We start from the raw sequence: 27,685 nt of genomic DNA on the forward strand, positions 1-27,685 counted from the left end.
TTCTTTACTATTAAACCACCTGGGAAGCCCTGAGATTAAGGATTAATTTAAGATGTCCAAGACAAAATATAAAGAGGACATAAGACATTTTGAATGGCTGAGAAAAGTTATTTTGAGGGGAAAGGTTACTATTACCTTTGATGAATAAACATAGTCCTACAATAGGGAAAGAACATTTATTCAAGAGAAAACCATGCTAAATGAGACATCACAATGTTTTCAACTGTTTAACTCCATAAAAAATACTGACATTAATATTTTATGATGTATTTGTTTTAAAAGGACTTAATGATTTCTCACAAAGCACGTCTATGTGTTCGTTTGAGCTGTGAATGAATTGGGTCCCGGGGCACCTGGGGTCTTGCCAGACTACCATGATCAGAAGCGGTCCTGAAGCATGCTGATAAGAGCACGTTAAAGCTGATTCATGTGGGACATGCGAGTATCGGATCCTAGACCCCCTCCCCTCTCTAGGTCTGCAATCCCTGTAGCTCACAGCGCAGGAACGAGTCCCGTTTTTGTGCTCAACTGTCTCAGATGCGGGAGGTGCCCCGGCCACCTCCATCCCCCTGACGGCCCAGGGGGGGCCCTGCTCTCACCCCTCACGGGAGCCTTCTCCAAACCACACCTCTCACTGGTGAAGCACTTCCAGAGACAAGGCTGCAGTCAGTCCGTCCAGAGAAGCCGTAGGTCTGCTCAATCCCCAGCCAGGGGCCTGAACAGACTAGTGACTGACTTCAGCTGCAACAGGACATCATGGAAACCCCAGTGGACTTGGCATTCAAGATGCGGTTTCAATGCTGAGTCAGCGATGTTCAGCCCTGTGATGTCAGGGAAGTCGTTTTACCCAAGCATCAGTTACCTTACTCAGGGAATTCTAACATTCGTTAGAACACAGAGACGACTGTTGTAACAGAACTCTAAACAGAAGGGTAAGCAAGGAAGAAATGACTTCCCCTGTGCCTGTGGGAGACTCCGGAGACACCACGCCTGACCCACCCATGTCACAGAGCTCAGGCTCCGCCTTGTTCTCCCACCAGTGAGGACACGGCCACATCCTCAATGTAAAAAGTGAAGTGAAGTGAAACTCGCTCAGTCATGTCTGACTCTTTGCAACCCAATGGACTGTACAGCCCATGGAATTCTCCAGGCCAGAATACTGGAGTGGTTATCCTTTCCCTTCTCCAGGGGATCTTCCCAACCCAGGATTGAACCCAGGGCTCTTGCATTGTAAGCAGATTCTTTGAGCTATCAGGGAAGCCTGATATGAAGGCAAACACCAATTCAGGCCTAAACTTATTGTTCTACTGATTATTTAAGACCAAGAGCTAGAAAACCACCCAGAATCTGTTTTGGTTCAATCTTTTAGAGTGATTTTTTTTTTTTTTAACATTTTAAAGTATGGAAGGAAGGAAATGAGGGAGGGAGAACAAAAATATGAAAGCAAGAAAGAAAACGTGCCAGAGGCAGACTACGTGTGACTGCAAAGCCTTAAGTATTTACCAGTATGACTTCTGCAAGAAATGTTTCTGAACCTGATGGAGAGCATTTAACAATGCAAATGAAACTGAGAGGCCTCCTCACTGGCTGTCACCCCCAGGGGATGGAAACAGCCTCCTTCCTTGTCATCGTGGCCCCTTGAGCTTCTAAGCCAGGGATGAAGACGACCCACTGTGCTTGTAAGGCGAATGTGGAGAAAAAGAGAGCAAGCCAGGCAGTCAGGCAGAGAAAGATTTATTACAGGAAGAGAGAGAAACTGACTGGCTTTAGAGAGAAACCAGCGCTCTCCTTTTACAGCCAACCCTTCTTATACCCTATTAATGGGGAATTGAGCCCTGGAGGGGGGGGCCTCAGTTTATCTTTAGCCCGCAGCTGGGGTCTTGTGGTCACATAGTCGAAGGGGTCTCACGGTCGGGTGGTCACATAGTCTTGAGAAACTGGCACCAGCAGAGAAAAACAGGATATCGCCTTAAAGAAGAAACAGGATGCCCACCAGGGCCAGGTGGCCGCTGTGACTTCATCCCTTGTTTGTCGGGTCGCCACAATGGGCCATATTTTAACTATAGCTATGAGCCCCTCGTGAACCCTAACATTCCAGCCTTTTTGATATAGGCTAAGGGCCAAAGGTCAGTCATCTGTATCTGCTTCACACTAGTCTGGGGTGACATCATGGGGTAAGATAAGAAAAGGCTGGAACATGGGTTAAAGGAAGTCTGAGTGGAGTCAAAGCTTTTGATAATTGGAGCAAGTTAGAAGTAGCTCATGTGCAGGGAGCTGCCTGTGAGAACGGGGTCCTTTATCTAAAGGACACAGCTCTGGGAGCTGCCTCAGTCCTTGAGGGTTTGCTTGCAAACATAGCTCTCTGTCCCGCCACCCCAGAGATTAGGCGATTATTTACTGCAGACACCTGGAGTTCTGGGCAAACTTCTCATGCACAGGGAAATGTTATCTGGTGTAAGAAATAATAACAGGGTGCCATTCCCATGCTCTCAAGATTTCTTGTGACTTTTTGTAAGATGTATAGGTCAACCAAGAAAAAATGTTAACTGTCTTGTCTTTCTCACGCTCTCCTGTATAAATATAAGATGCTGAATAAAGTCGTGGTCAGACTGCTTCCCTTTGTGGAGACATGTCTGATCCTCTCAACCCCATCTTTGCTGTAGTATTCTTCTGCTGTAGTATTCTTTCTCAGCCGCGTCGTGCACATTCTCAGGACCTGATCGATTTTGCTGGCTGGCTCCGGCACTCATGAACAGTCTGGTTGGTGAAGGCTCGTAGGCAATCGTGGAGAAGCTTTGAAAACATGCATTAGACAGGGGCCGAAAGTTAGAATGAGGGTTAATATGAGAAGGGAGCCCAGTAAAGGTAGGACCCATGGCATCCAATCCCAATTGCTTAACCAGTTTTCCCATGAATTACTGAAATGTTGACACTTTCTTGAGGCCCTATTTGTCAGATTCTTTGCTGCCTCCTTTACAACACCCAATTTATTGGTGTAGAAATAGCAGTCTTCGTCTAGAAAAAGACAGAGGCCTCCTTTTTCTGTTGTGAGAAGGTCTAACCCTCTTCTGTTTTGAAGGACCACAGCTGCCAGGGAATCTAGTTGGCCCTGGAGAGTGATAAGGCTGGCAGCTACTTCCAGGCTTTCAGTAAGAACCTTAGAGAGACTCAGTTCAGTTCAGTCACTCAGTTGTGTCCGACTCTTTGAGACCCCATGAACCGCAGCACACCAGGCCTCCCCGTCCATCACCAACTCCCACAGTTTACTCAAACTCATGTTCATTGAGTCGGTGATGCCATTCAACCATCTCATCCTCTATCGTCCCCTTCTCCTCCTGCCCTCAATCTTTCCCAGCATCAGGGTCTTTTCAAATGAGTCAGCTCTTCACATCAGGTGGCCAAAGTATTGGAGTTTCAGCTTTGACATCAGTCCTTCCAGTGAATATTCAGGACTGATCTCCTTTAGGATGGACTGGTTGGATCTCCTTGCAGTCCAAGGGACTCTCAAGAGTCTTCTCCAACACCACAGAGAGTAGTTTAAAAAGGTCATGAGTCCTGCAGTCCCTATTCCAATCCCTGCTGAGCTTATCAATAAGGGAATGAATTGAATTGCTCATTTGGGTGGGTTGTAGATTAGTGGGATAGGGAGAGTATGGTTGTTAGGAGCAACAGAGGTATCTGGGGCTAGATATACCAGGGTGCATGTCCCAGTCCAGTTAGTGGGAAGACTAATTGTGGTGTATGTGGTGGTTCCACATAAGAAAAATATTCCAGGAGTAAGGAGGCAGCAACGGGAATCAATAGCAAACAAGAGTCTCTCTTGGTATTTGTTAGCTGACCCCCAAACCGGGCTGGTGTCTTCAGAGGCTGAAGGAAACCTTCCTGAGAAAGCAATAGAAGGTCCTCTAGCTCCCAAGACACATTAAATAGCGCAACCCAAAGGAAAGATGTGAGGTGTGATTACAGAGGTACCACGGCATAGAGCCTAGATGTGGCTGTGAGTTATTTAGAGAGTCGTGTCTAGAAAAACAGAAGGGAACCTTTTGTTGTAAGCAGACATCAGAGGTAGGAGGTCCTCCCATAGCTGGTTGATATGGATGGAAGTGAGGTCAGCAAGAAGGGAGGACAACATTTTATCAGGATTGTTGATCTGATCTAGTGAATATAAATAGCACATATAGGACAAAAAGAGGGGTTCTCCCCTGTAGGTGTGATAGAGGGAAGTGTTTATGTGGTTCCACTGATCTGTGGAGACAGGTAGGGCCGATCCACATGGCGAGGAGATGGACAAACAGATCCAACAATCACTAGACAGGGTTGGATTTGAGGTATTGAGTAAACGGTAGGTTAAGTTTTAAAAAGGTAAGTTAAACCTGGGTAGAGTGAGAATTAGGTAGGGTGTGATGGATGTATAGAAGAAGGGAAAATGAGATCAGTACCACAATGTGGTGGCTCGTATTTAAGGGGAGTAAATGAGGAGGATAAGGACCCAGGTGTGAAAGTAAATTTGGACAGGTGTAAAGTCTATTAAGTCTCCCTGTAACCATAGGTCAGTAATAAAATCAAGAGATGTGAAAAGATCAGTGATTATGAGATTTTGTGAAAAAGTGAGGTTTTGTGATATTACATGTAGAAAAGTGGGCAATGAGTTCATTTAAATTTACAGTAAAAGAAGACCCCAAAGGATGGAAACCATAAAGAAATAAATGAAACAAAAGAGGAATATCTTAACAGGAGTCCACTCAAGGCGGATACAGAATAAAGTCCTATTCCAAACAAGGTGAGTAAAGGAGTCCCTTTCCAACCAGTAACCAATACATCTAATCGTCCCTTTTACTTATCAATATTGGTTATTTTTGGCTGTTCTGCTTCTTTAGGGATTTGATCCAGTCGGAGCCTGTCGGGGCCCGGGATCGTGCTGGAGTAGCAAGGGATGTCCGAATGGGGAGTAATTTTTGGTGGAGATGGAGAGTCTCCTGGGCCCACTTTAACCTGGAGATATGAAACCAAGGATGACCTGCCAGTTTAGGGGCTGCCGGTACGGTTAAGATGACCTCAAAAGGGCCGGTCCACTGAGGCTGTAAATCTTTATGGTGTAAGGTCTGAAGTAAAACTCGATCCCCAGGTATATGAGTGTCAGGTCAGTAGGATTTGTTTGAGGAGGCTTTGGGAGACAGCAATTTGCATGTTGTCTCATGAGGTGTCTAATAAGGATAAGGGAGGGGAGACAACCTCCCATTAAGGGACTTGTAGTAGGAAACTGACCTAAGAGAAAAGGGTGTCCACACATGAGTTCAAAAGGACTAGAAAGACGGAGCCCGTGGAGTGGCCCTAATGCGAGCCAAAGCCACAGGAAGGCATTCAGCCCGTGGCTTCTGTAGTTCAAGAGAAAGTTCAGTCAGTTGCGTTGTGAGAATTGAATTTGCCTTTTCTACTTGCCCTGAGGATTGAGGTCTATGAGGACTATGTAGCCTCCAGGTTATGCCAAGAGATTGGGCTACTTGTTGAGTGATTTGTGAGACAAAAGCCAGTCCATTGTCAGACTGGAGAGAAAGCAGGAGACCAAAGCGAGGGATGATTTCTCGAATAAGAACTTGTGTTACCTCTGAGGCAGTTTCTGACCTTGTAGGAAAAGCTTCAACCCACCCCAAGAAGGTATCCACTTTAGTGATAACTTTAGTATGAGTTTTATGTGTAGGAGGCATGTGAGTGAAGTCGATTTGCTAGTCTTTTCCCTGTATGTGACCTTGTGCCTAATGTGTGCGGAACGCGGGAATGGGCTTGGAGCTCCCTGGGGTGAGACAGAGGAACGCACAGTAGTGAATGGTTTGCTGTAGGAGTGAAAGGAGGTTAGGATAAGTGATAAGAGGTCTTAAAAGGTGGTAGAGAGGTTTAGTGCCTATACATAAAGCTCAGTGAATGTCTGTAAGAATTTCTATGGCAGCGGCCTTGCTTTTGCAACCAGTCTCCTTAAAGTTGGGCTCCCTCTGTAATAACTATGTCTTTTCCTCGGGGTGATAGAGAGGATTTATGTTAGGGATTACTATGAGCTGATGAGCAGGTGTTCGGAGTGAGGCTTGCTTTGCCTCCCTGTCAGCAGCATTGTTACGCCGTGAGATGAGGTCTGATGCCACTTGGTGACCTCAACAATGTATGATGCCAGCTTTGGTTGGCATATTGGCTACCTTTAGGAGTTGAAGTATAAGTTGGGCTTTTAGTTATGGGGGGTCCTTTTGTAGAAAGGAGCCCTTGTTCTTTCTGGATGGCTGCATGTGAGTGTATGGTGTGAAAGATATTTAGAGTCAGTGTATATATTTATTCATTTGTTAGCTGCAAGTGTAAGTGCCCTGGTTAGTGAATAAGTTCTGCCTTTTGGGAGGAGGTTCCTGCAGGGAGAGGTTGAGATTCAATAACCTCAGTGTCAGAAACAATTGCATATCCAGCTACTCTTTTTCCTTTTGGGATTGTATAGGAGCTACCATCAATATACCAAGTAAGATCAGGGTTATTTAAAGGGACTGAGGAGATATGGGAGAAATGAGGTATCAAGTCTTTCTAACATCTCATTACAAGTGTGAGTTGGAGGCTCAGAAGAATTAGGGATAAGGGTGGCAGGGTTAAGAGTAGGGCAGCGTTCAGAAGAGAACTCGGGTGATTCTAGGAGGGTGATGTGGAGTAGTTGGATACAAGAAGGGGATAGAAGAGCCATGGTCTTGTGTGAGAGTAAGTGGGAAAATGACCCACTTACTAAGAGTAAGAGAGTAAATGACCGTGGGTATCCCAAAAGTAAGTTTTTTGCTTTCTTGAGCAAGAAGCGCAGCTGCAGGCAGAGCACGCAGGCAGGCTGGCCATCCTTATGTGTGGTGGTATCCAGTTGTTTTGACAGATAAGCAATGGGGCCAAGGGAAAGGTCCTGCACCTGTCCTAAGACTCCTAGGGCAACTTTATGTCTCTCAGTAGTATAGAGTATAAAAGGGCGAGAGAGATCAGGCAGTGTTAAAGCTGGGGCCGAGAAGATAGCTTGCTTTAGAGCATTAAAGGCTGATCGGATGTCTGACTTAGGCTCAAGAAGTCCAAAAGATCCCCCGGGTAGCCTGGTATAGGAGTTGTGCTAGGAGGGCAAAATTGGGGATCCAGAGGTATAGATACCCAGGCAAGCCCCAGATGGACAGATCTCTCTTTTTGATACAGGGAGTGGTAGGGCAGATATAAGGGACTTTCTATCAGTAGTTATATGTCTCTTTGTTGGTGTCAGGAGAACTCCAACACGTAGGTGTTGGAGGTGACCTCAAAAAGGGAAAGTTGAACCTTAATAGAAGATACGCAATAGCCCTGATCAACTAGGAAGTTGAGGAGTTGTATGTCGCTGAGAGTGTAAGAGTGAGGGGCTACAACGGAGGAGATCATCTACATATTGGAGGATAGAGCTTGGGGCAAGATTGAGGGAGGTTAAGTCTGAGGCCAGGGCTTGGCCAAAGAAATGAGGACCATCACGAAACCCTTGGGGAAGGACAGAACGTGTTAATTGTTGGGAGAGATGAGGGTCTGGATCTGTTCAGGTAAAAGCAAAAAGATCTTGAGAGTCTGGGTGTCAAAGGAGGGCAAAAAATGCATCCTTGAGGTCCAGGACAGTGAAATAGGCAGTAGGAGGAGAAATAAGGGCAAGAAGAGTACAGGGATTTGGGACTACCAGTGAGTGGGGACTACTGGGTCAGCGGGGACGACGGCAGCATTAATGTCTCAGGTCTCGACCCAGGCCGTAGGAGCCATTTGGCTTTTCAACAGGTAGGATAGGCGTGTTATAAGGAAAGTGAGTAGGGCACAAGAGATCCTAAGCACAGCAGCTTAGAGATGATGAGTTTAAACCCCTGTTGATGTATCTGGGAAACAGGGTATTAAAGTTGATTGGGAAACTTTGTTGAGTCTTTTAGATGAATATAAACAGAATATGGAGGGGTGATCAGTTTCCCAGACTATACAGCTTACAGAGGAGGAGGATAATGAGGGGGGCTAGGACATAGTAGGTTCGAGAAGCAGTAGCCAGGCCAGGTCAGGAAAAAGATTTGGAATAGAGAGGAAAGCCTTGAATTTGGAGAGTAGATCCCTTCCAAGGATTGGAGTGGGGCATTCTGGGAGTGTGAGGAAAGAATGAGAGAACGGGGTATTCCGAAGTGTGCAGAGGCTCAGTAATCTGTGGTATAGACACCAAACCATCAACCCCCACAACAGAGATCTGAGACTAGTTTTTCCAGAATAAGCAGGCATGGCAGAATAGGTGGCCGTGTAGATAAAAAAAAGAGATCAGCTTACCTGCCACTGTGAGTTACCCTGGGCTCTGTAGAGATGAGGAGAGTTGGGGCCTGGGGCCCTGGGCACCTTCAGCCTTTGGTGGCAAGTCTCAGGGGTCTCGGCAGAGCTGGGTCTGAGGACTTCTGCTCAGGACCAGGAGGAGATGTCCGGATCTCTAGAGGGGGATTAGAGCAGTCTACCTTCCAGTGTCCCTTTATGCCACAGTAAGGACATGGACCTGAAGGGGCCCAGTGCCGTTCTTTACTGCACTTATAGCAGGGCTTAGATGATTTCTTTTCTCTCCCAGAGGATTGAGGTTTGGAGCCATGCAGGGCAGTGGTTCTCTCTTCGAGCCTTTTCTAGTTTTGCCTGTTCTTCCCAGTTACTGAAAACTTTAAAAACCAAATTTAAAAGATCTCATTGAGAGGTTTGAGGGCCTTCCTCTGCCTTTTTTAGCTTTTTTTTGAATGTCTGGGGACTGGGAAATAAAATGGGTATTAAGGACAATAGAACCCTCTGCTGAAGTTGGATCTAGTTTTGTATATTTTTGTAGGGCTTCTGTTAATCTAGCTAGAAATTGTGCTGGATTTTCATCTGGTCTTTGAGTTATTTCTCTGAGTTTATCAAAGTTAATACCTTTATGTCCTGCTTTTTGCTGCTGCTGCTGCTAAGTCGCTTCAGTCGTGTCTGACTCTGTGTGACCCCGTAGATGGCAGCCCACCAGGCTCCCCCATCCCTGGGATTCTCCAGGCAAGAACACTGGAGTGGGTTGCCATTTCCTTCTCTATGCATGAAAGTGAAAAGTGAAAGTTAAGTCCTGCTTTTTGGAGGCCTGCAATAAGGTTATTAAGGTTGATTGGGAAACTTTGTTGAGTCTTTTAGATGAATATAAACGTGATTACGGGCTGTTCTCCCTGGACGCCCTGCCTGGTATTCCCAATTAGGGTCGTCCCTGGGAACGGCAGCTGAGCCTACAGGCTTAGTATCATCAGTTTGATATATTTCATCGACTTGAGCCTGAGCGGCTTGCCAGACTCCTCCTCCTCCTTCTGGGAGGAGGGCAGAGGAGAGTATAATGTAAATATCATGCCAGGTCAAGTCATAAGACTCGGTGAGGTATTTAAATTCTTTTAAATAAGTGTCAGGGTCAGAGGGAAAAGGGCCAAGACATTTTTCGATTTGAGATAAATCAGAGAGGGAGAATGGGACGTGTACCCGAACAATGCCTTCTGTACCAGCCATCTCTCCTAAGGGAAGGAGGGGAGTGGGGAGGGATTGGGGTCCTGTTTCTTTAAGGCTGCTCTCAGCCGGGTATGAGGAGGGGGTTTAGGGAGGTCAGATGGGGACTTGAGACTCGGTAGTAGGGGGTGCGGGGAGGAAGGTGGGGGTGGAATGTAAGGTGGAGGTTGTGGGACCGGCTCTGCTATGATAGGATGAGAGGCGATTGGAGGTGCACTGTGGTCAGAAGGGTCAAAAGACGAGGAAAAATCCAAACAGGGATCAGAAGATATAGTAGTAGGGGGATGTGGTCCAGAATGGGCTGAACGAATCTGAGAAGTAGAACACTGAGTACAGAGAGAGGGCCAGAGAGCCGAGAGCAAAGAAAGCCTGGGCAGAAGGGACCTCTGACCACTCGCCATTGTGGCGGCAATCGGGGGCTCCGTTTTCTGGCCACTGGGACCTCACATCCAGTCGATATTGTGGCCAGAACGTGTTGGAGTAATGAGTGAGTCCCTTTGGGCTTACTTCTTGAAAAGCCAAGGTATTTTGGTTTTGGAGAAGGCAGCCTAAAGGGGTAGATTTTGCAGGTTAGACTGAGAATTTCCAGTTCTAGTTGAATAGGGAGGGAAGGCAAACAAGGGTGAGTGAAAAAACCAGAAAGGCCCGAGAAAAAAGGCGTCCCGTTCTCACGGCCTTCTCGTCAGCGACAGGGTCCACTGTGAAATGGGCGCCCCCTATTCCAAAGTGAGACCAGGGCCCAAGGGCCGAGGGTGCCCTCCGCCTAGCGCTAGGGCTTCAAAAACCAGACGAGAAAGAGGATCCGAGAGAGCAGGAATTCACTCACCCCTGCAGCCCATGAAATGAGAGCCGGTGTGTGGACGTCAATCCAGCAAGGCAAGTGGAGAGTCCCATCCCGGGGGCTCTGCCCACTTTCTCGTGAGGTCCAAGGGAGGGAATTCCCCAAGGTGGGCTCAGGAGAGGAGCCCCCCTAGCCGCGGTGGGTCTTCCCTCCCGGGTTTCAGCCCCAGAAACGGAAGGCGAGCGCGGAGAAAAAGAGAGCAAGCCAGGCAGTCAGGCAGAGAAAGATTTATTACAGGGAGAGAGAGAGAAACTGACTGGCTTTAGAGAGAAACCAGCGCTCTCCTTTTACAGCCAACCCTTCTTATACCCTATTAATGGGGAATTGAGCCCTGGAGGGAGGGGGCCTCAGTTTATCTTTAGCCCGCAGCTGAGGTCTTGTGGTCACATAGTCGAAAGGGTCTCATGGTCGGGTGGTCACATAGTCTTGAGAAACTGGCACCAGCAGAGAAAAACAGGATATCGCCTCAAAGAAGAAACAGGATGCCCACCAGGGCCAGGTGGCCGCTGTGACTTCATCTCTTGTTTGTCGGGTCGCCACAATGGGCCATATTTTAACTATAGCTATGAGCCCCTCGTGAACCCTAACAGTACAGAACCCCTCTCAGGATCTGAACCTCTTTCACCAGGAAGCACCCAGTGGCGCTCAGCTGAGAAGCACAAGGATACTCAACCTCCCTGGGACTATCTGGGCCACCGTCCGAACCTCCCCACCCAAGAAGGCCCCGCCCCACGTGCGTCTCTATGGTTACAGGCCCCACCCCCCAATCAGAAGGCTGGATTCCAGGCAGCCTTGGATAATTGACTCGGGCTAGAATTCTCCCTACTGCAAGGGGGGAACCTCATTGTGGTTGCCACATGTACCCCTTTTATTTACACTATTATTTTGAGAGTTTAATGAGATCATGGATATATATAAAATCTATAGTGTTAAGAAGTACTCTGTAAAAAGTTACAAGTGGTATTAGTTCTGAAGTTATCCTTACTGACCTCTGCTCTTCCTCAAATTCGCGTATCTGACTGTCTGATAACACACAGCTCCTTTCCTAGCTCAGAATCCAGGATGGAGGTCCCTCTCTGACCCTGCTTTGGTTTCGTAACTTCTTCCACATCCCCCTGAAGACCTCATTACACCTAGACACAGGATGGGGTCTGAGACGGTGAGAAATACACAACCCCCTCATGGTCTGTCTAGCAAGTTCACTATTTACTGAATAATCCCTCCTTAGGAAACGAGAAATCAAGGTCTTCCATCCTTCCTTCCCTCTCCCTATTCCTTCTTCTCCCTCTCCCCTTTCCTCTTTTTTTCTTTCCTTCTATTTATTTCACTAACACATTAAGCAAGTGTATAAAAAACAAAGCCAGCCATCTAGGGTTCTGCAACAGGGAGTTAGCTCACACCTAGAGTTGGCTCCCAGGCACTGCTGCCCTGGCCAGAACATGAGAATTAAAATTCATTTTTATGACATACATCTGCTGCCCACCCTATCTATTCAGAAGCTACTCCTAAATTTTCTAAGGAAAATGAGAAGGCAAATGAAACAGATTCTCACTCCCAGTGGAACCCAGCCGTATGTGCACAGGAGCAGAAGAATCTTTGCAGCTTCTTTCAACAGAAAGAGTTACAACAGTTGATTTGAGCTTCTTTTTAACTGAAAGCAGTATTTTCGGTATTGACGGTTAACAAGAACTGACTTCAGGTGCGGACATAAAGCAAAACCAACCAGCTGTATTTCTTGCAAAGTCGGCTGAAGCACTGGGAACCCACACGCACAAAGAGGACTTGGAAACCAAACTTGGATCTGCCATTTCAAAGCCCGGGGTGTCACCTCCACCCCATGTTTTCAACAAAGATATAAACAGTGCCCCGAGCCTTTGTTAAAAACAAGACATCAGGCCCAGAAGAGAGTCGCTTATCCTAAGTCCCGCGTCACCAAACTGAGACCGTTTCAGCTTTCCCAGAGACAGCATCTTCAGTAAGTCCACCAGAAACCCCCTGACCAGCACCAGTCAGGGTATCTGCCTGACTGGCCCCTGCTAGCCTCTAAACCAGGGGTCCCCAGCCCCCAGGCCTGGGGCCAGTACCAGTCCATGGTCTGTTAGGAGCTGGGCCACCCAGTGGGAGGTGAGCGGCTCCCCATCGCTGGCCTTACCGCCTGAACCACCAACGCCCCTCCCCACCATCCATGGAAAAACCGCCTTCCACAAAACCAGTCCCCAGAGCCAAAAAAGCTGGGGACTGCTGCCCTAAAGGAAATAATTGTGCAATAACCAACTAGCTTTTTTGACTAATAAAACTCCCCAGTTCCTGCTCCTTTCTGTCTATAAAAGTCTTTCATTTTGTACAGCTTCTCAGAGTTTCTTTCCACCTACTTGACTGGATACTGCCTGATTGAAATCAATTTTTGCTCAAACTCTAAAGGTTTTACAATGCCCCAAATGTCCCCTCTCCCGAAAGCCACCAGGCGCCCAGAGCAACCCGGGCCGGTATCTGCTGTTCTCTCGCTGTCCCTGGAGGTGCTGGGTGAGTCCACTTGGTCCTGGATCCCCAGCTTTTGCTTCCTGAGCTTCCAGGCCATCTGAGCATTTCTTTTTCTGCTCTGGGTCAGGAAACCTGCTAGAGGCTGCCGGCTCTGATGCAGGAAGGAGAGTGTCTGGCATCAGAGTGGATCTGACTTAGGGTGGGGCTGAGGTCTCAGGTGAATACAATTGTGTTTTACAGCTGAAATAGCAGGTTAAACCTATCAAACATAATCCATGGGGAACTTTTTAACTTAGGGAGGCCTGGCGTGCTGCGATTCATGGGGTCGAAAAGAGTCGGACACGACTGAGCGACTGATCTGATCTGATCTGAAGCTTATCCCTTTACAAGATGCCCTGAAGCAGCGGTCCCCAACCTTTTTGGCATCAGGCACTGGTTTCATGGAAGACAGTTTTTCCACTGATGAGGGAGGAGGGGGATGGTTTGGGGATGATGCAATCGGATTACATTTATTGTGCACTTTATTTCTATCCACTCACAGTTGAATCCCAGAACCAAATTAATGACTCTGAGTTTGCAAAGAAAAGGGCAATGTAAAATTTTACCTCCCTCACTTGACTAGGCACCACAGATAGAGACCTGGGAAAGCTGACCCTGGTAACAATTTCCACCCTTTGGTGGCTTCTGCTAATTTTCCCAAGTTCCCTTCTGCAGGTTCTGGAGAGAAGGAAGAGGAATTTTTCTTCTACCCTTTACACTGAGTCCTTGGCTCACTCGTTCTCTAGGGTAGGGGTCCCCAACCTACAGGATCTCTTGCCCAATGATCTGGACACTTGGGTTGTTTCCACATCTTGGATATTGTGAATAACACTGCAGTGAACATACAGGTGCATAGATTCTTTCTAGTCAGGGTTTCATTTTCTTCAGATAAATACCTGGAGGTGGAGTTGCTGGATCATAAGGTAGTTCTATTTTTAACTTTTTTTTAGGACGCTCCACTGTTTCCACAGTGGCTGCACAGATGCACATTCTCACCAATACTTCTTTTCCTTTTATGACAGCCATTCTGACAGTTGTGAGATCATAGCTCATTGTGGTTTTCATTTATATGTTCCTAGTGATTCGGAATGTTGAGCATCATTTCATGTGCCTGTTGGCCATGTGAATGGCTTTGAAAAAAATGTCTGTTCAGATGTTCTGTCCGTTTTTTAGTTGGATTGTTATTGAGTTCTATGAGCTCTTTATTTTGGATATTAACCCCTTACTGGATATGTGATCTACAATGTCTTCTGCCATTCAGTAGGTTGCCTTTTTACTTTGTTGGTGGTTTCCTTCACAGTGCAGAAGTTCTTTGGCTTAATGAAGTTGCATTCATTTATGTTTGTTGTTGTTGTGGTTGTCACTGCCTTTGGAGTCAGATCCAAAAAAACATCACAAAGAGCAATGTCAAACACCTTACTGCCTATGTTGTCTTCTAGGAGTTTCACAGTTTCTGGTGTTGCATTCAAATCCTTAATCCATTTTGAGTTAGCTTTTGTGTATGGTATGAAATAGTGGTCCAGTTTTCCTAACACAATTTATTAAAGAGACTGTCCCTTCCCCACTGTATATTCTTGGCATAAATTGACTATATATGCTTGGGTCTATCTCTGAGCTCTTTGTTCATTTCACTGATTTATGTGTCTGTTTTTATGCCAGTGCCATGATTACTATAGCTTTGTAGTACAGTTTGAAATCAGAAAGTATAATGCGTTCAGCATCATTCCTCTTTCTCAATACTGCTTTGGCTCAATATCTCAATATTTAGGATATTTTGCGGTTCCATACAGATTTTAGTATTATGTGTTCTAAATATTTCTGTGAAAATGCCACTGAGATTTCAATGAGGATTGCATTGAATCTGTAGATCATTTTGAGTAACATGGACATTTTTACAATATTATTTTTTCCAATCCATTGTGTCTTCTTCAATTTCTTTCATCAATGTCTCACAGTTCTCAGTGTATGGATCTTTTGCCACCTGCCTTGGTTAAATCTATTCCTATGCATTTTCTTCTTTCTGATGCAATTATAAGCAAGATTATTTTCTTGATTTCTCAAATAGTTTGTTGATAGTATTTAAGAACATAACAGGTTTTGTACATTGGTTTTGCTTAACCCTGCACCTTTACTAAATATGTGTATTAGTTCTAACGGTTTTCTGGTAGAGTCTTTAGGGTTTTCCATATACAAAATCATGTTGTCCACAATAATAGTTTTACCTCTTCCTTTCCAATTTCATTGCTTTTTATTTTTTTCTTCCTGACTAATTGCTCTAGCCAAGATTTTCAATACTGTGTTGAATAAAATTGCCTAGAGTGGGCATCCTTGTCTTGTTCCTGATCTTAAAGGAAAAGCTTGCAGCTTTTTACCACTGAGTATAATTTTAGCTCTTGTCTTGTCATATATGGACTTTACTATATTGAGGTACATTCAATCTATACCCACTCTGTTGAGAATTTTTATCATAAATGGATGTTGAAATTTATCAAATGCTTTTTCTGTGTCTATTGAAATGATCATGATTTTTATCCTTCATTTTGTTAGTACTTATTGGTTGTTGAACCTTTCTCTCCAAGAATAGCTTTTGCTTTTCTTGTTTGTCTGATTTTGTGTCCTGAGACTTTAGCTTTGGAACAGTCAAGTTGGGGGCCCCAAGATGTGACCAGAAAGAAATGCAGGGTAGAAATGCAGAAAGAAACGCCAGTGGCAACTAAAGTTCTACTGATTGTTGCCAGCTTTCAAGGCAAATGTCTACATCTATCTCTCAGCTGTGTTTTGGGAATGGTTTCGGTCTTGGGAGGGTAGTATCTTTTGCACTCTCCTTAGGAATATCTTTTGGAGCTGAAGGGGGTGGATTTTGCCACCCCAAAATATGCCAGTTACATATCAGGATTATTTTTTTTAGCTAAAGGCAACCAAGAACTCAGTAGATTCAGGAAAAGCTCTTTACCTTCCCTTCCACTGCCTAATTTACATCGGAAAGAAGGCCTGTACCAGAAAGAAAAGTATTATCAAAGATAGCATTTTGAAACAGGAGGGAAAGGGCTGGGCACAACTTTCAAAAGAATGACAAAGCTGGTGAGGATACAACATAAACTGTTCAGAACCAGTGAGGTACAAGACGGTGGGAGATGTGACTTTCAGTGGACTTTGCACCTCATTATGTGTTCATTTGGAGAAGGCAAAGGCAACCCACTCCAGTACTCTTGCCTGGAAAATCCCATGGACAGAGGAGCCTGGTGGGCTGCAGTCCATGGGGTCGATAAGAGTCAGACACGACTCAGTGACTTCACTTTCACTTTTCACTTTCATGCATTGGAGAAGGAAATGGCAGCCCACTCCAGTGTTCTTGCCTGGAGAATCCTAGGGACTGCAGAGCCTGGTGGGCTGCCGTCTATGGGATCGAATGGAGTCGGACATGACTGAAGCGACTTAGCAGCAGCAGCAGCATGTGTTCATTGTACATATTAGCATATGCTGAATGATACAGCCACAGGTCCCATGACCATTCAGAGGCCGATCATAAAAAGCCAGAGTGGAGGCCCAATTCCTGGAAATCCCCATCCCTTCCCCCAAATTGTTGGAATAATCCTCCCACTTATTAGCCTATGAAATTACCCAGGCCACAGAAACTAACCACCCGTATTTCGGAGCCACTCTCGACCTTTGAGATAGACTACATTCTGTCTGTGGAATGTGTATCTCTCTAAATAAATTCATTTCTTATCTATCACTTTGCCTCTCACTGAATTCTTTCTGTGATGAGACATGAAGAACTCAAGCTTGTCTTAAGACCGGTGTGGGATTTCAATTGACAGACAGTGGGTTTGAGTCCTAGCCTGTGGGTTCAAGACCTAATCTGAGTTTTGGCTGGGTCTGCAGGGAGGCCTGGCGTGCTGTGATTCATGGGGTCGCAAAGAGTCGGACAGGACTGAGCGACTGAACTGAACTGAACTGAGTTCCATCTGAGATGTGTGGTTTCAGTTTTACCTAAGAAACGTATGTGCTAACCAGGCAATCTTTGTTTCTGCAACGTCTCCTCTGCTTTCCTGTGAATTACCTTCTTCCCCTTTGTATCATCAGACCCCTACCGCTCTCCTTAGCTCTGGTGTTACATAGGATGTTGTTACCTGGCTGTCTTTTAAGCCTTCATATCTTTATGGGGCTCCATAAATTTGTTTCTCCTATTACTCTCTCACATCAATTTAATTATTAGGCCAGCCAAAGAACCTAGAAGGGAAGAAGGTGGAAAAATTTCCAGCCCTACACACCCAAGCAACTGTGCAATACTGCCAAGAATATTTGCTTTGTCTCGGCTGAAACCTGACAAGGTATTTGAGAGAATTCTTTTTAAAGAATGGTCAGAAGCTGACCAACTTGGAAGCTGATATTCAGAGCCTGACATGAGTTTTTTTCCCCAAGGCTTTCTCCTTTAAGCTAAAATGAAACCATGTACCCAGAGCAGGGAAAAACCTTCTGAAGCCTTCGTGGAAGGATTACTAAAACATTCCCAAGACACATAAGTCTAAACCTAGGACAAGGGAATCTTCTGACTTCCATCTTAGTTGAAAATCTTCTCCCTGATATACAGAAGCAAACTGAGGATAACGTAGTTGGGTGAGTAGGGCAACTTCCATATCATTCAGGTGGGCCCAATCCTTTGAGGAATTAACAACTGTACTTTTCTTACAAATCTTCACAACATCAGACATGTGCCTCCAGAAATAATTCAAAGCCCACCTATTCTTTTTTACCAAGTCCCAAACATTCCCTGGGAGAGGGAAATGGCAACCCACTCCAGTATCCTTGCCTAGAGAATCCCGTGGACAGAGGAGCCTGGTGGGCTGCTGTCCATGGGGTCGCAGAGTCGGACACGACTGAAGCGACTTAGCAGCAGCAAACATTACCTATTCATCTCAAAAACCTTGCAGATATTTGTAAAACCTCTGAACTTACTAAACAAAAGCCATTTGTGGTGGTACTTGCATTTTTCTCTGTGCCTTTTGAGATGTGAGTTTCCTCCAGTTGGGTCGAGTGAGTCTCCACTTTCAGAGTTCAGTCTGAGAGAGGAAGTCCCACGTGCCAACCTTCTCCTTGTGTATTGCACTGCATTCACATGAGGGGCAATTTCACTTAGCTAAGGGTTCAGGAGATTTTGGAAGGAGGAGTTGACCAAGTTTATAATAAGTTCTGTGCACTTGGTGTCACCATTTTGCAACTATGGTGACTGAGTTTTGTAGACATTAAACACTTTGCCTGAGGTCACTCAGTGACCAGGGGAGCCAGGATTCAAATCTTAGGAGGAAAGGGATGTCAGTGGACTATCCGGGCTGTCCCCATTCGTGTGACGTAGGTGGACTGGGATATAATGACTCGTCATCGTCATAAGTGATCGCCAACATTCACTGACACTTGCTGTGCACCAGGTATTGTGCTCAGAACAGACTGGAGAGATGAGAGCCATCTGCACTGGCCCCCCAGGGATTCTCTGACATTATCTCCCATCCCTCTTCACCTCCCTCTGTGTCACCACGCTGGCCTCCTCCAGATACTCCCCAAACAGAGCAAACTCAGCTACCCTCCTCCACTCCCCCTACACACTCAGCCTGTGCCCACCCGACCCTGCTGTCCAAGGTACCCTCCCTCATCTGGCCCACTTCCTCACTGAGATCTTCCCCCACCTGCCTTTTAAACTCCAGGGCCTACAGCAGTGCCTGGGGCACAAGCCGATGTTCAGCAAATGCTTATTAAACCCACACGTGCTTGGTAAGTAGCAACTGGGTCCCCGAGGCCACTCTCCTGAGCAGCTGATATCCTTAACGGGCTCTGCGGTCTGGGAAGCCTGGGGAAACGGCAACCCAGATGAGGACACAGCAGGGCAGAGGCCCTGAGATGACAAAGTGCTGGGAGAAGGGTGGAAAATCATCTTTGCGGCTAGAAGCGCACATGAGGATATGAGAGGTGAGGCCTGGGAGGGAGCTGGCGGGGAATGCAGGGGCTCTGCAGGCTGAGATTTTGCTCTGAACCCCAGCAGACTGACAGGACCTGCAGTGGGTTCTTGCCACGTCCCCTTTAGCCCTTGAGGCTTCCCCACGTGGCGTGGTGGTAAAGAATGCGACTGCCAAAGCGAGAGACGCAAAAGACTCCCTGGATCCCTAGTTGAGATCCCCTGGAGAAGGCAACGGCAACCCACTTCAGTATTATTGGGAGAATTTCATGGACAGGAGCCTGGCGGGCTACAGCTCCTGGGTTGCAGAGTCGGACATAACTGAGCACACATCTTAGCCCTTACTGATAAAATTCAGGAATCCGGGATGAGGCCAAGGAAATGGAGTCGCCTAGACACTCAAACGGACACTGAGACGTCCCGAGCCCGCCAAGGGGCTGGTGGGCGGAGCCCGGCCGAGGCCCTGCCCAGGGTGCCTGGCCGCCCCACCCCTTCGGGCGAAGAGAGGAGTGGGGCACTACCCCGACCCCGACCCCGACCCTCAAAGACCCCAGAGCACAGACTCAGCCCGCAGACGAGAAGCACGGTCCGCAAACGTGGCCTTTATTTCCGGGCGAGCTTGAAGGAAGGTGGGGCCGGGTGGGTCCTACTGGCCTGGGGGTGCCGTCGGGACCAGCTCCATCGGTGGCGCCAGGTCGCCCTCACTGGAGAGCTGGGGGCCGGCCTGCTGGGGTGCGGGGGGCGGGAGTCAGGCCTGCTGGGAGGGGGAGCGGGGGGCTGGCCTGCTGGGGTTGGGGGGCGGGCGTCTGGCCTGCTGGGGCAGGCCCGTTCTCCACCCCCCGAGGACGCCCTGCACCCGCACGCGCGCCTCCCGCAGGGACCCCGGGCCCTCGCTGCCCGCTCTGTCTCGGTGCGCCTGCCGGCCCTCTACCTCTCCAGAGCCGGCCCGGTCCTCTGGAGTGCTCTGGGTCTGGGCGGGGGCCTCCCCCTGGAGTTTCTCCGGCTCCGCCTTCAGCCTGCAGGGAAGGGGCGCTGAGGACCCCCGGGGGCCCGCCCTCCAGGGAGCCAGCGCTGGGGGCAGGCCTCGGCCCTTCCCCACCTCCCCGGCCCTCTCACCTGCAGATCGCCGCCCGGGCGGCGGGGGCCTCGGGCGGCGCAAGCAGCTGCCGCTCCAAGTCCTCCAGCCGGGCCAGCGCCTGCCTCTCTGGGGGCGGGCGGGGCGTCGTGGGCGGCACCGGGGCTCCCGCCGGCCGCCCCGGCCCCGCCCCCGCCCCGGGCCCAGGTCCCACCTTCGGTGAGCAGCTGCTCCTGGCTGCTCTGCAGGGCACGGATCTCCCAGGCCAGTCGCCGCTTCAGCATCTGCGAAGGGAGAGAGGAGCCCTGTCCCTGCAGCTCTCCTCCTGGTCCCCTCCTCCTCCGCGCCTCTCGGGAAGTCCTTATCTGAATTAGTGGGTTCATGCCTTCATTCAGCTACCGATTCATTCGGTGTGCAGCTTCTGCTGGGGCCTGGGGGGCTCGGGGAGAGACGCTTTCCCCCTCAGTCACTCGCCAGGTCCCCGTGTACCTCTTAAACCTCACCTCTTCCCACTCTTTCATCCTCCAGCCCCACGGTTTGCTCTTCCTCAAGTATACCAGGCAGGTTCCCTCTCAGGGACACTGGCACTCTGACAACTGCATGGCTTCCTTGCTTATTAATCCGTGTCTGTGTTCAGATGACACCTGCTCACAGAGGACTTCCCCACTGGCGTTACAGGATCTATCGACTTATTTTCCTGTTTAGACTCTGGGCATGCCCACCCCGTGCCGCTAACCAGCTTGGGGACAGCAAAGACTTGGCCCCTCTGGAGTGCCGCTGGACACATCCAGAGACACTGGCTGAATGAAGAGATGGTCTGGCCATGTCTAGGTCAGAGTTCCCACTTGCTACTGCAGGATGTGTACTCTAGGCGAGCAGGAGGGGAGCGAGGTTAGCAAAGACCAGGGCAACAGTCTGGGCACCAGAGGCTGAGTGCGGCAGTGGGGGTTGGTGAGAGGTGGCTGGGTGGACTGAGCTGAGCGGGTGTCAGGAAGAAAGGAGTCAAGGACCACCCCTTGGCGTTGGGCCTGAGCAGGAGGAGGACCCTGGGCCCATCAGCAGACATGCTGGAGCCAGGGGAGGAGGGGCTTCAACAGAGGCGATGATAATGGCTCACGTGGAATTCCCAGAGGTCCTTGTGCGGGCCTATCAAATCCTCCAGCTGTTCTTCCATGGGCAACCTAGGGGCCGACATCCAGGAATAAGCAAGCACAGGGTAGGACTGACACCGAGCCAGACCCAGTCTGGGGCTTCAGATCTGTACCTAGGGCTCCCTCTGCTAGGAGCCCCTTCATGGGTTTTGTCCTCCAAGCCTTGCATCCAACAGCTCGCCTTGCAACAAGCTTGCCTTCCAACGAGCTCTCCCTCAGGCAAGCCCGACTCCCATCCCCCACACCAGCCCACTCCAAGCCCTAGACCCAGGGTCACCCCAGGGTTACCCCAACTTCCTCTGTCCTTGAGTCTCTGTGATCTGAGACTTTTGGATAGAAATTTGCTCTGTGTGCTCCGCCAACATGTAGTTCCTGGGAAAGGAAAGAAAACCCTCAGTTATAGTCTCTGAACGAGCCACCAAGCCTTCTAGCCAGAGTGGGGCTGGGAGTCTGTTCAGAATCTTTATCATTCTCCTTTTTTTAAATCAAATGTGACCTTATAAGCCTTTCTTGACACTCTCACCCTGTCCATTCTGTCTCCCATCAAGCCATGCCTTTCCAAGAAATCCCTGTGAAGGGTACATTGGTTTAGTTTCATACATTCTAAAGTCCAGGGTTGAAGCCTGGATCTGCTATTCCATTATAATCTTATACAAGTTATTCAACCTCTGTGGATCTATTTCCTCACATGTAAAATGGTGGGACTGTCATTGTGAGGACTGGTTGATAACTGAACACTATCTGCTTCTCGGACAGTGGTAGATGTGGTGTGATTAAGCATATATACACTTTCACTATCTGTCGTCAGGTTTTCCCACATTATTAAAATCTTGATGCCCCAGAGTGTGAGACCTCTGGTCACAAGAATGTGTTAAGCAAAGGTTCAAAGGATGGAGAGATAGATGGAAAATAGGTGATAGGCTGGAGAGATGATGTCTGGTTAGAGAAATGATGAGTGGAAGGATAATGGATGGATGGAGAAATACAGGGAAGACTGACAGATAGCTGGCTGGATGGATGGCTGAGTAAAGAAATGAATGGCTACATGGATGACTGGAAACGTGGAGAAAAGAAAGAATGGCTGGATGGATGAAAGACGATTAGATGGAAGGCTGGAGAGATTAATGGCTGTCTGGCTGGCTGGAGAGTTGGATAGTTGGTTGGATGTATGGGAGAGTGGATGGATGGGTCGGTAGATGGATGGGTGTGTAAATGGGTGGCTGGGGGCATACATGAGCAGACAGATAAACAAATGTTTTGGATGGCAGAAGAGCTGGATAGGGGAAGACCTAAAATAATACCAGTGGATGGAATTTAGTATCCACTTGATAAAGAAACTAGCAATGAATGATTAAATGAGTTCATCTGAACACTACCTCTTATCAAAGGTGAGCAGGAGAGGCTCTCATCTAGCCACTCGATTTTATACAAAGGGAAAATGAGTGTGTGTCCAAGATTTCTTTCCCCTAGCTCTTGCCCCCTCCTCCTTCCGGCCTGGAAACGAGGCGGGGAAGAACCAGGGGGGACCTCTTACCTCTGTACCTCCTCCGCCTTCCTCTGGCAGTACAGCTGGAGGGTCCGCAGTGCCTCTGGGGGGAGAGGGACCAGGGGGCTCTGAGGAGTCAGATGGGGCAGAAGAGGCCTCACAGCACACTGGCCAGGGCACTGATGGGACTTCAGTGTTTACTCCAAGTTAGACGGCAGCTGAGGGGCGGGTCTGAGCAGGGAGGGAAGCACCTCGCCTCTGATCTCAGGGGGATTCCTCTGGCTGCCTGGGAACTTCAGGCTTTTGTAGGGGGACCAGGTAGAATAATGAGGACGAAGGGGCTGGTAAATACCTTGCTTTCTGCTCAAAACCTCCTCTAGGTGCACTTTCTCTCCATTCACTGGAAAACACAGGGGCACTTTGAGTCTCCAGGGGCCTCACCCTATGCCCAGACTGCAACTTCATGCAAAGGGAAGGCCCCAGGTCACACAGAAGGTACAACAACCTCAGGGGAGGGCGGTGTCTTCTTGCTGGCCCTGCACCATCTCCCGCTAGGGACCATCTTGATCCAGCTTTTTCCCCCTGGGAGCCCACACGCCCTGTAAGAAGGGGTGAAGGACTGCAGGGCTCCCTTGTGTAGCACGTGCACAGTAGAATGTGGAGAGGATGAGAAATGCAAAAGTACACCATGACAAGCAGGAATAAAGGCTGTGAAGAAATAAATCAAACTGGGCAAGGGAGCGGTGTGCGAGATGAGGTAGTATTCGGTGTTTAGAGGGGGCCACCAAGGTAGACCTGTTGGGGTGAAATTTCAGCTGAAAGGTGACTCAAAACAGTGTGAGGTGATGTGGGTTATGTAGGACGAAAGCATCAAAGGTGGAGGGAACAGCCTGTGCAAAGACCCTGAGGTCAGCACTGGCCACGAGCTCTCTGCACCCTTCTGCTGTTCGCACTTACAGGAGTCCAGGTCCCTACGCAGGGCCTCCCAAAGAGCTTGGGCTTCTCCCAGTTCCTCGCTGGATTTCTCCTTCGCTGGGCCAGAGAAAGGACGAAGACACAGTGTGAGGCGGCCTCCAGCCTTGCTGTGTTCTCCTGCAGCCCGGGACGCTACACACCCACCTTCAGACAGTCCAGAGGGGCCTGGATCTTACAGGTGATGCAGCGGGGCCTTCCCCAGCCCACGCCCCTCTTGGCCAGTGGATCTTAGATCCCAGAGTTTACCTTGCTGAAGCTCATGAATCCGGTTAATCAGATCTTCAATCTGTGGCTCCAGGCTTCCCTCTGCAGAAGGAAATAGAAGACTGAGCCAGAGACGGCAGGTGCCTGGCTGTCCTGGGCAGAAGGAGCGGGGTGGGTGTTGGCACTGTGTCTCTGCTGCTGTCGATCAGCATTTATGGAGCGTGCAAGAGAAACCCTTGCAGGACGTTCTGGGTGGGAAAGATGGACACTGAGCAAAGATTCGTGATGTCAATGCTGGTGGCAGGGATGCTGCGAAAGGAAATAAAGTGGAACAGGGGGTTGAAGAATCAAAGAAGATGCCTCTTGAGATATGGAGAGGCCCCAGATGATGTGGAGGAAGGAAGCCTGTGATTCTGGGGTGTGGGGCTTAGGGAGCGTGGAGAGGGGAACATGCCAGCCAGAAGGACCATGAATGTAAAGCCCCTGCAGTGACCGAGACATATGCCTAAAACATACGGCTAAGGGGCCTGGGAGGGCTGGCGTGAGTCTAGTGAGCTAGCAGACAGCAACAGGAGGCAAGGTGGAGACTTGGGGGTGGCAGATGGCTCAGGGCCTTCTGGGCCATGGCAGAGGCTTGTGCATGTCATTCTGAATGAGGTGGGAGACAGTGGACACCTCCTGAAAACCCCCACCGCATGGAAAGCCTGGCAGGGTGGGTTGTGGCTTCTGCATATCTGGACTCTGGTGTTGAAATATGAGGAAGATGCCACTTGCATTTTGACAGCTATCAAATTCTCCAATGACAGGGAGATCACTGCCTCTTTAGGGAGTCATCTCTAACTTCGCACAGTCCAAATTTCAGTGCTCCGAATGCAGAAGCCCTTCTCGTCCTCTCTGGCTTCAATGTTGAAAGCGCAAAATTGAGGGGAAATTCTGCCCAACCTTTGCTGGGTGTCACTACCACCCCAAGACATCCTGAAGTTCAGTTTCTGGATTTTCCGGAGGCCACCAACCCCAGCTCCTGTGACTTCTTGGAGACTGAGTGCTCTCCGAGGTGCTAATTAGGACGTGACTCCCTGAGGTCTTTGTTTTTCCGGGGATGGTCAGGGTCACTCTTCATTTTCAATCCCCCAATTCCTCTACCTAATTTTAGCCTAGGCAGCAGCTCCAATGCTGTAGCCACAGAGTCAGGGAAGGGAAGGTTTTATTTGGAACAGACCAGTGGACTGTAGTATTTTAAGCTGCTGATGGACTAGGGGAGAGGGAGATCCAACCTCAAACCCAGCCAGTACTTTGCCCCAGCCCTGACGTAGATACTGGATGCAGGCTGGCTCCCAGTTTCCCATCAACAAGCAAAGCCAGGTGCAAAGCTTCTTGTGTTGCCATCTGCTATTTGTATATAAAAACGGACAAAGAATATACACCCAAAATGGAATTTTTTTAAATCTCCAGAAAAATACCAGAAAATTTAAAAATAGTTGCTGCTGGCCTATGGGTCAAGAAAATGGATGGCTGGTGTGTGTGTGTGTGTGTGTGTGTGTGTGTATACACATGCATTTGTGTGTTGGGGAGGAGCTTATATGTCTTGAATTTCGAAGCTGTGCTTTTGGTTGAAAGAACTAAACGGTATAAGAGGAAGAAAGTGCAATGGGATAATTCCCCAAGGTTGTGAGTTGAGGGGTCGGGAATTGAACCACATCTTCCTGTCTTAAAACCTCTTCGAGCTAAGCCTCAGACACAAGGAGACACATGACCTTTCTGCAACTTTTTCACCATTTCCAGCAAGTCTTCGGTCTTCTCTGATGACTCGGTCTGACCTGTGGAATGAAAACCAGAATTACAGCATGCAGTGAGAGTGAGAGGGGACTGAGGAAAGGTCCACAGTTGTCTGGGAAGGGAGGAAGAAAGTCTCAGCAGGTTCTGAGAACACCCCGGGCTGAGCCAAGGATCGGCCGAGGGGCAGCCCCCCAGCCGGAGCAGGGTCCCTACAGGACCCCGTCTTTTGTCCCTGAGGCCGAGGGAGTATGGTGGGTGAATCAGAACCTGTACTGGTCAGTTCTTCCCAGGAGGTCGCAGGACACCACCCTTAGCAAAATTCAGGGGTGAGAGAAGATGAGGCACTTTTATTGCTGCTGTTCTCAATCAGTATGAAGTTGCAGGCAATGCGACAGGCCAGAATGATTTCATAGGAATTTCTTTCCAATAATTGTAGGCCACTATTTGCAAATTCTGAAAGAAGTGACGGGTTTAGGGCATGGTTTAGCAATGGCTGCTAACATCCACAAAAGACACCTGGATATTGTGAGCCTCCTGATGGAAGAACAAACACCACCTGTGAAGGGCTCTGCTCCTCGTCCCCCAACCCCAACCAAGAAAAAAAGAAAAAGGGATGGGATACTATCAGGTTTCCATTTCTAAATACCAATTCAGAGGAAATATGAGGAAAAGGAAAACAGGACACAATGGGGATGAAGTCAGCATCATCCAGATGCTGGGAAATTCCACACATAGGACAACCTGGTTTCTTCAACAAATAAACTGCAAAGAAGGAAAAGAGGGGAAGAGGAAACTCTAGATTAAGAGATGAGACGTAGAGCAATCAACTCTAATGGACAGACTTTATTTAGGTCTTGATTCAAATGTAATTTTGCCACATATATTTCTAGGTACTTTTTAAAGTGAGCCTGTGTTACTTATAGCAACAACAAAAACAGAAAAAAATACCAACATCTTAAACTCTTGTAAAATCAGTGAGAAAAGGGCAACTCCTAGTGACCCATTGCTTGCTCTCTAAGAAAAATTAGGCAGAGAAGATGAAAAGAAGCTCACAAAACACATATGACAGCCAAAGAGTAAACAAAGAAATGCTTACCCACCTTGGTATACAATGCAAAGTCCCTCCCTCAAGACCTAAGTTCCTCACTTACCCTCTGCAAGGCCACCTGTGTGACAGGCTGTCTGTGTGTACTCAGTGATCATTCAAATCACATACAAGCATTTTCTGATAAAGATGGTGTCATGTCCTAAATGGCATTTCACAGTTTATATTTTTCCTTATTTAAAAAATATTTATTTGTCTGACTGCATTGGGTCTTGTGGCACGCAGGGTCTTCAATCTTCCTTGCAGCATTTGCGGTCTCTCGTTACGGCATGCGCCGTCTGCTTTTTAAGTTGTGGCACTCAGGATCTTTAGTTGCAGCTTGTCAACTCTTAGCTGTGGCACTGGGGTCTAGTTCCCTGACTAGGGATTGACTGAACCCGGGCCCCCTGCATTGGGAACGTGCAGACTTAGCCAGTAGACTGCCAGTGAAGTCCCTGCATTCTTCCATTTGCTAATATATATACTAATGATCTTTTAAAGTTGTCCTCTATTGATGGACATTTAGGTTGCTGCTTTTGCTGTTACAAATAATGCCACAGTGACTATCTGCATTAGTTTTCTTGAGAAGCCATAACAATACCTCTATGTGGGTCCTTCTTTTGGGTCTTTCACCTTAAATTCTATCTTTGTATGTCCAAATTTCCCTCTTCTTATATGACACCAGTTATTAGATTAGGGTACACCTTATTCTGCATGAAACAGTCTCGAAAACTCTGTTTCCAAATAAGGTCACATACTGAGGTTCGAGTGGACAAGAATTTTAAGGGGACACAATTCAATCTAATATAAGATCCTGGTACATTCTTCTTTATGCATGCATGGGAATGTTACTGAATGAATTCCTAGAAGACTACTGGCTGGATCAAGGGGCATGTATGTTACTAAATTTGGTATTTGGAAGTTGCCCTCCCCCTAGAGGCCCATGGAAGACTCCTTCCTCACACTCTTATCATTCAAATATTTTTTCAACCTTTGTCACTTTTGCCAATCATATAGGCAAAAACAGTATTTCATTTCAAACTTTCTGGTAGTAAATACCAAAAACTTACTTAACTCCTCTGGATCAGAAATTCC

General features: G+C 48.0%; 1 protein-coding gene across 6 annotated transcripts; it reads right to left on the reverse strand.

The window, feature by feature from the left end:
- Positions 1 to 1,717: 1,717 nt before the first annotated feature.
- SYCE1L (synaptonemal complex central element protein 1 like) lies at positions 1,718 to 26,975 on the reverse strand. Of its 6 annotated transcripts, none has more exons than XR_003506273.1 (12): positions 25,485 to 26,975; positions 23,773 to 23,832; positions 23,509 to 23,583; positions 22,904 to 22,951; positions 22,600 to 22,654; positions 21,354 to 21,437; positions 21,032 to 21,095; positions 20,129 to 20,198; positions 19,956 to 20,043; positions 19,403 to 19,563; positions 8,311 to 8,464; positions 1,719 to 2,793 (listed from the first exon to the last, which is right to left on the reverse strand). XR_003506273.1 is itself a non-coding variant. In XM_027513971.1 (11 exons), the coding sequence occupies exons 1-11, from the start codon at positions 25,504 to 25,506 to the stop codon at positions 19,486 to 19,488; spliced, it is 729 nt and encodes a 242-aa protein (XP_027369772.1). In that variant the 5' UTR covers positions 25,507 to 26,975; the 3' UTR covers positions 19,422 to 19,485. The 6 variants fall into 6 exon arrangements, 3 of the variants coding, with proteins under 3 accessions (XP_027369773.1, XP_027369772.1, XP_027369771.1); XR_003506272.1 differs by having other exon boundaries at positions 19,403 to 19,566; XR_003506274.1 differs by lacking the exon at positions 19,403 to 19,563 and having other exon boundaries at positions 1,718 to 2,793.
- Positions 26,976 to 27,685: the final 710 nt, after the last annotated feature.

Source organism: Bos indicus x Bos taurus, chromosome 18, assembly GCF_003369695.1.
Source record: "Bos indicus x Bos taurus breed Angus x Brahman F1 hybrid chromosome 18, Bos_hybrid_MaternalHap_v2.0, whole genome shotgun sequence".
In the NCBI taxonomy this organism is placed as follows: domain Eukaryota; kingdom Metazoa; phylum Chordata; class Mammalia; order Artiodactyla; family Bovidae; genus Bos; species Bos indicus x Bos taurus.

Coding starts and splice junctions, on each gene's coding strand:
- SYCE1L (XM_027513970.1), bottom strand. CDS start 25,506: ATGGTGAAAAAGTTGCAGAAAG. Junction 20,044..20,128: donor GGAGCAGCTGCTCACCGAAG/GTGGGACCTGGG, acceptor GCCCGCCCCCAG/AGAGGCAGGCGCTGGCCCGG. Junction 19,567..19,770: donor ACCGGGCCGGCTCTGGAGAG/GTAGAGGGCCGG, acceptor CCCGCACCCCAG/CAGGCCGGCCCCCAGCTCTC.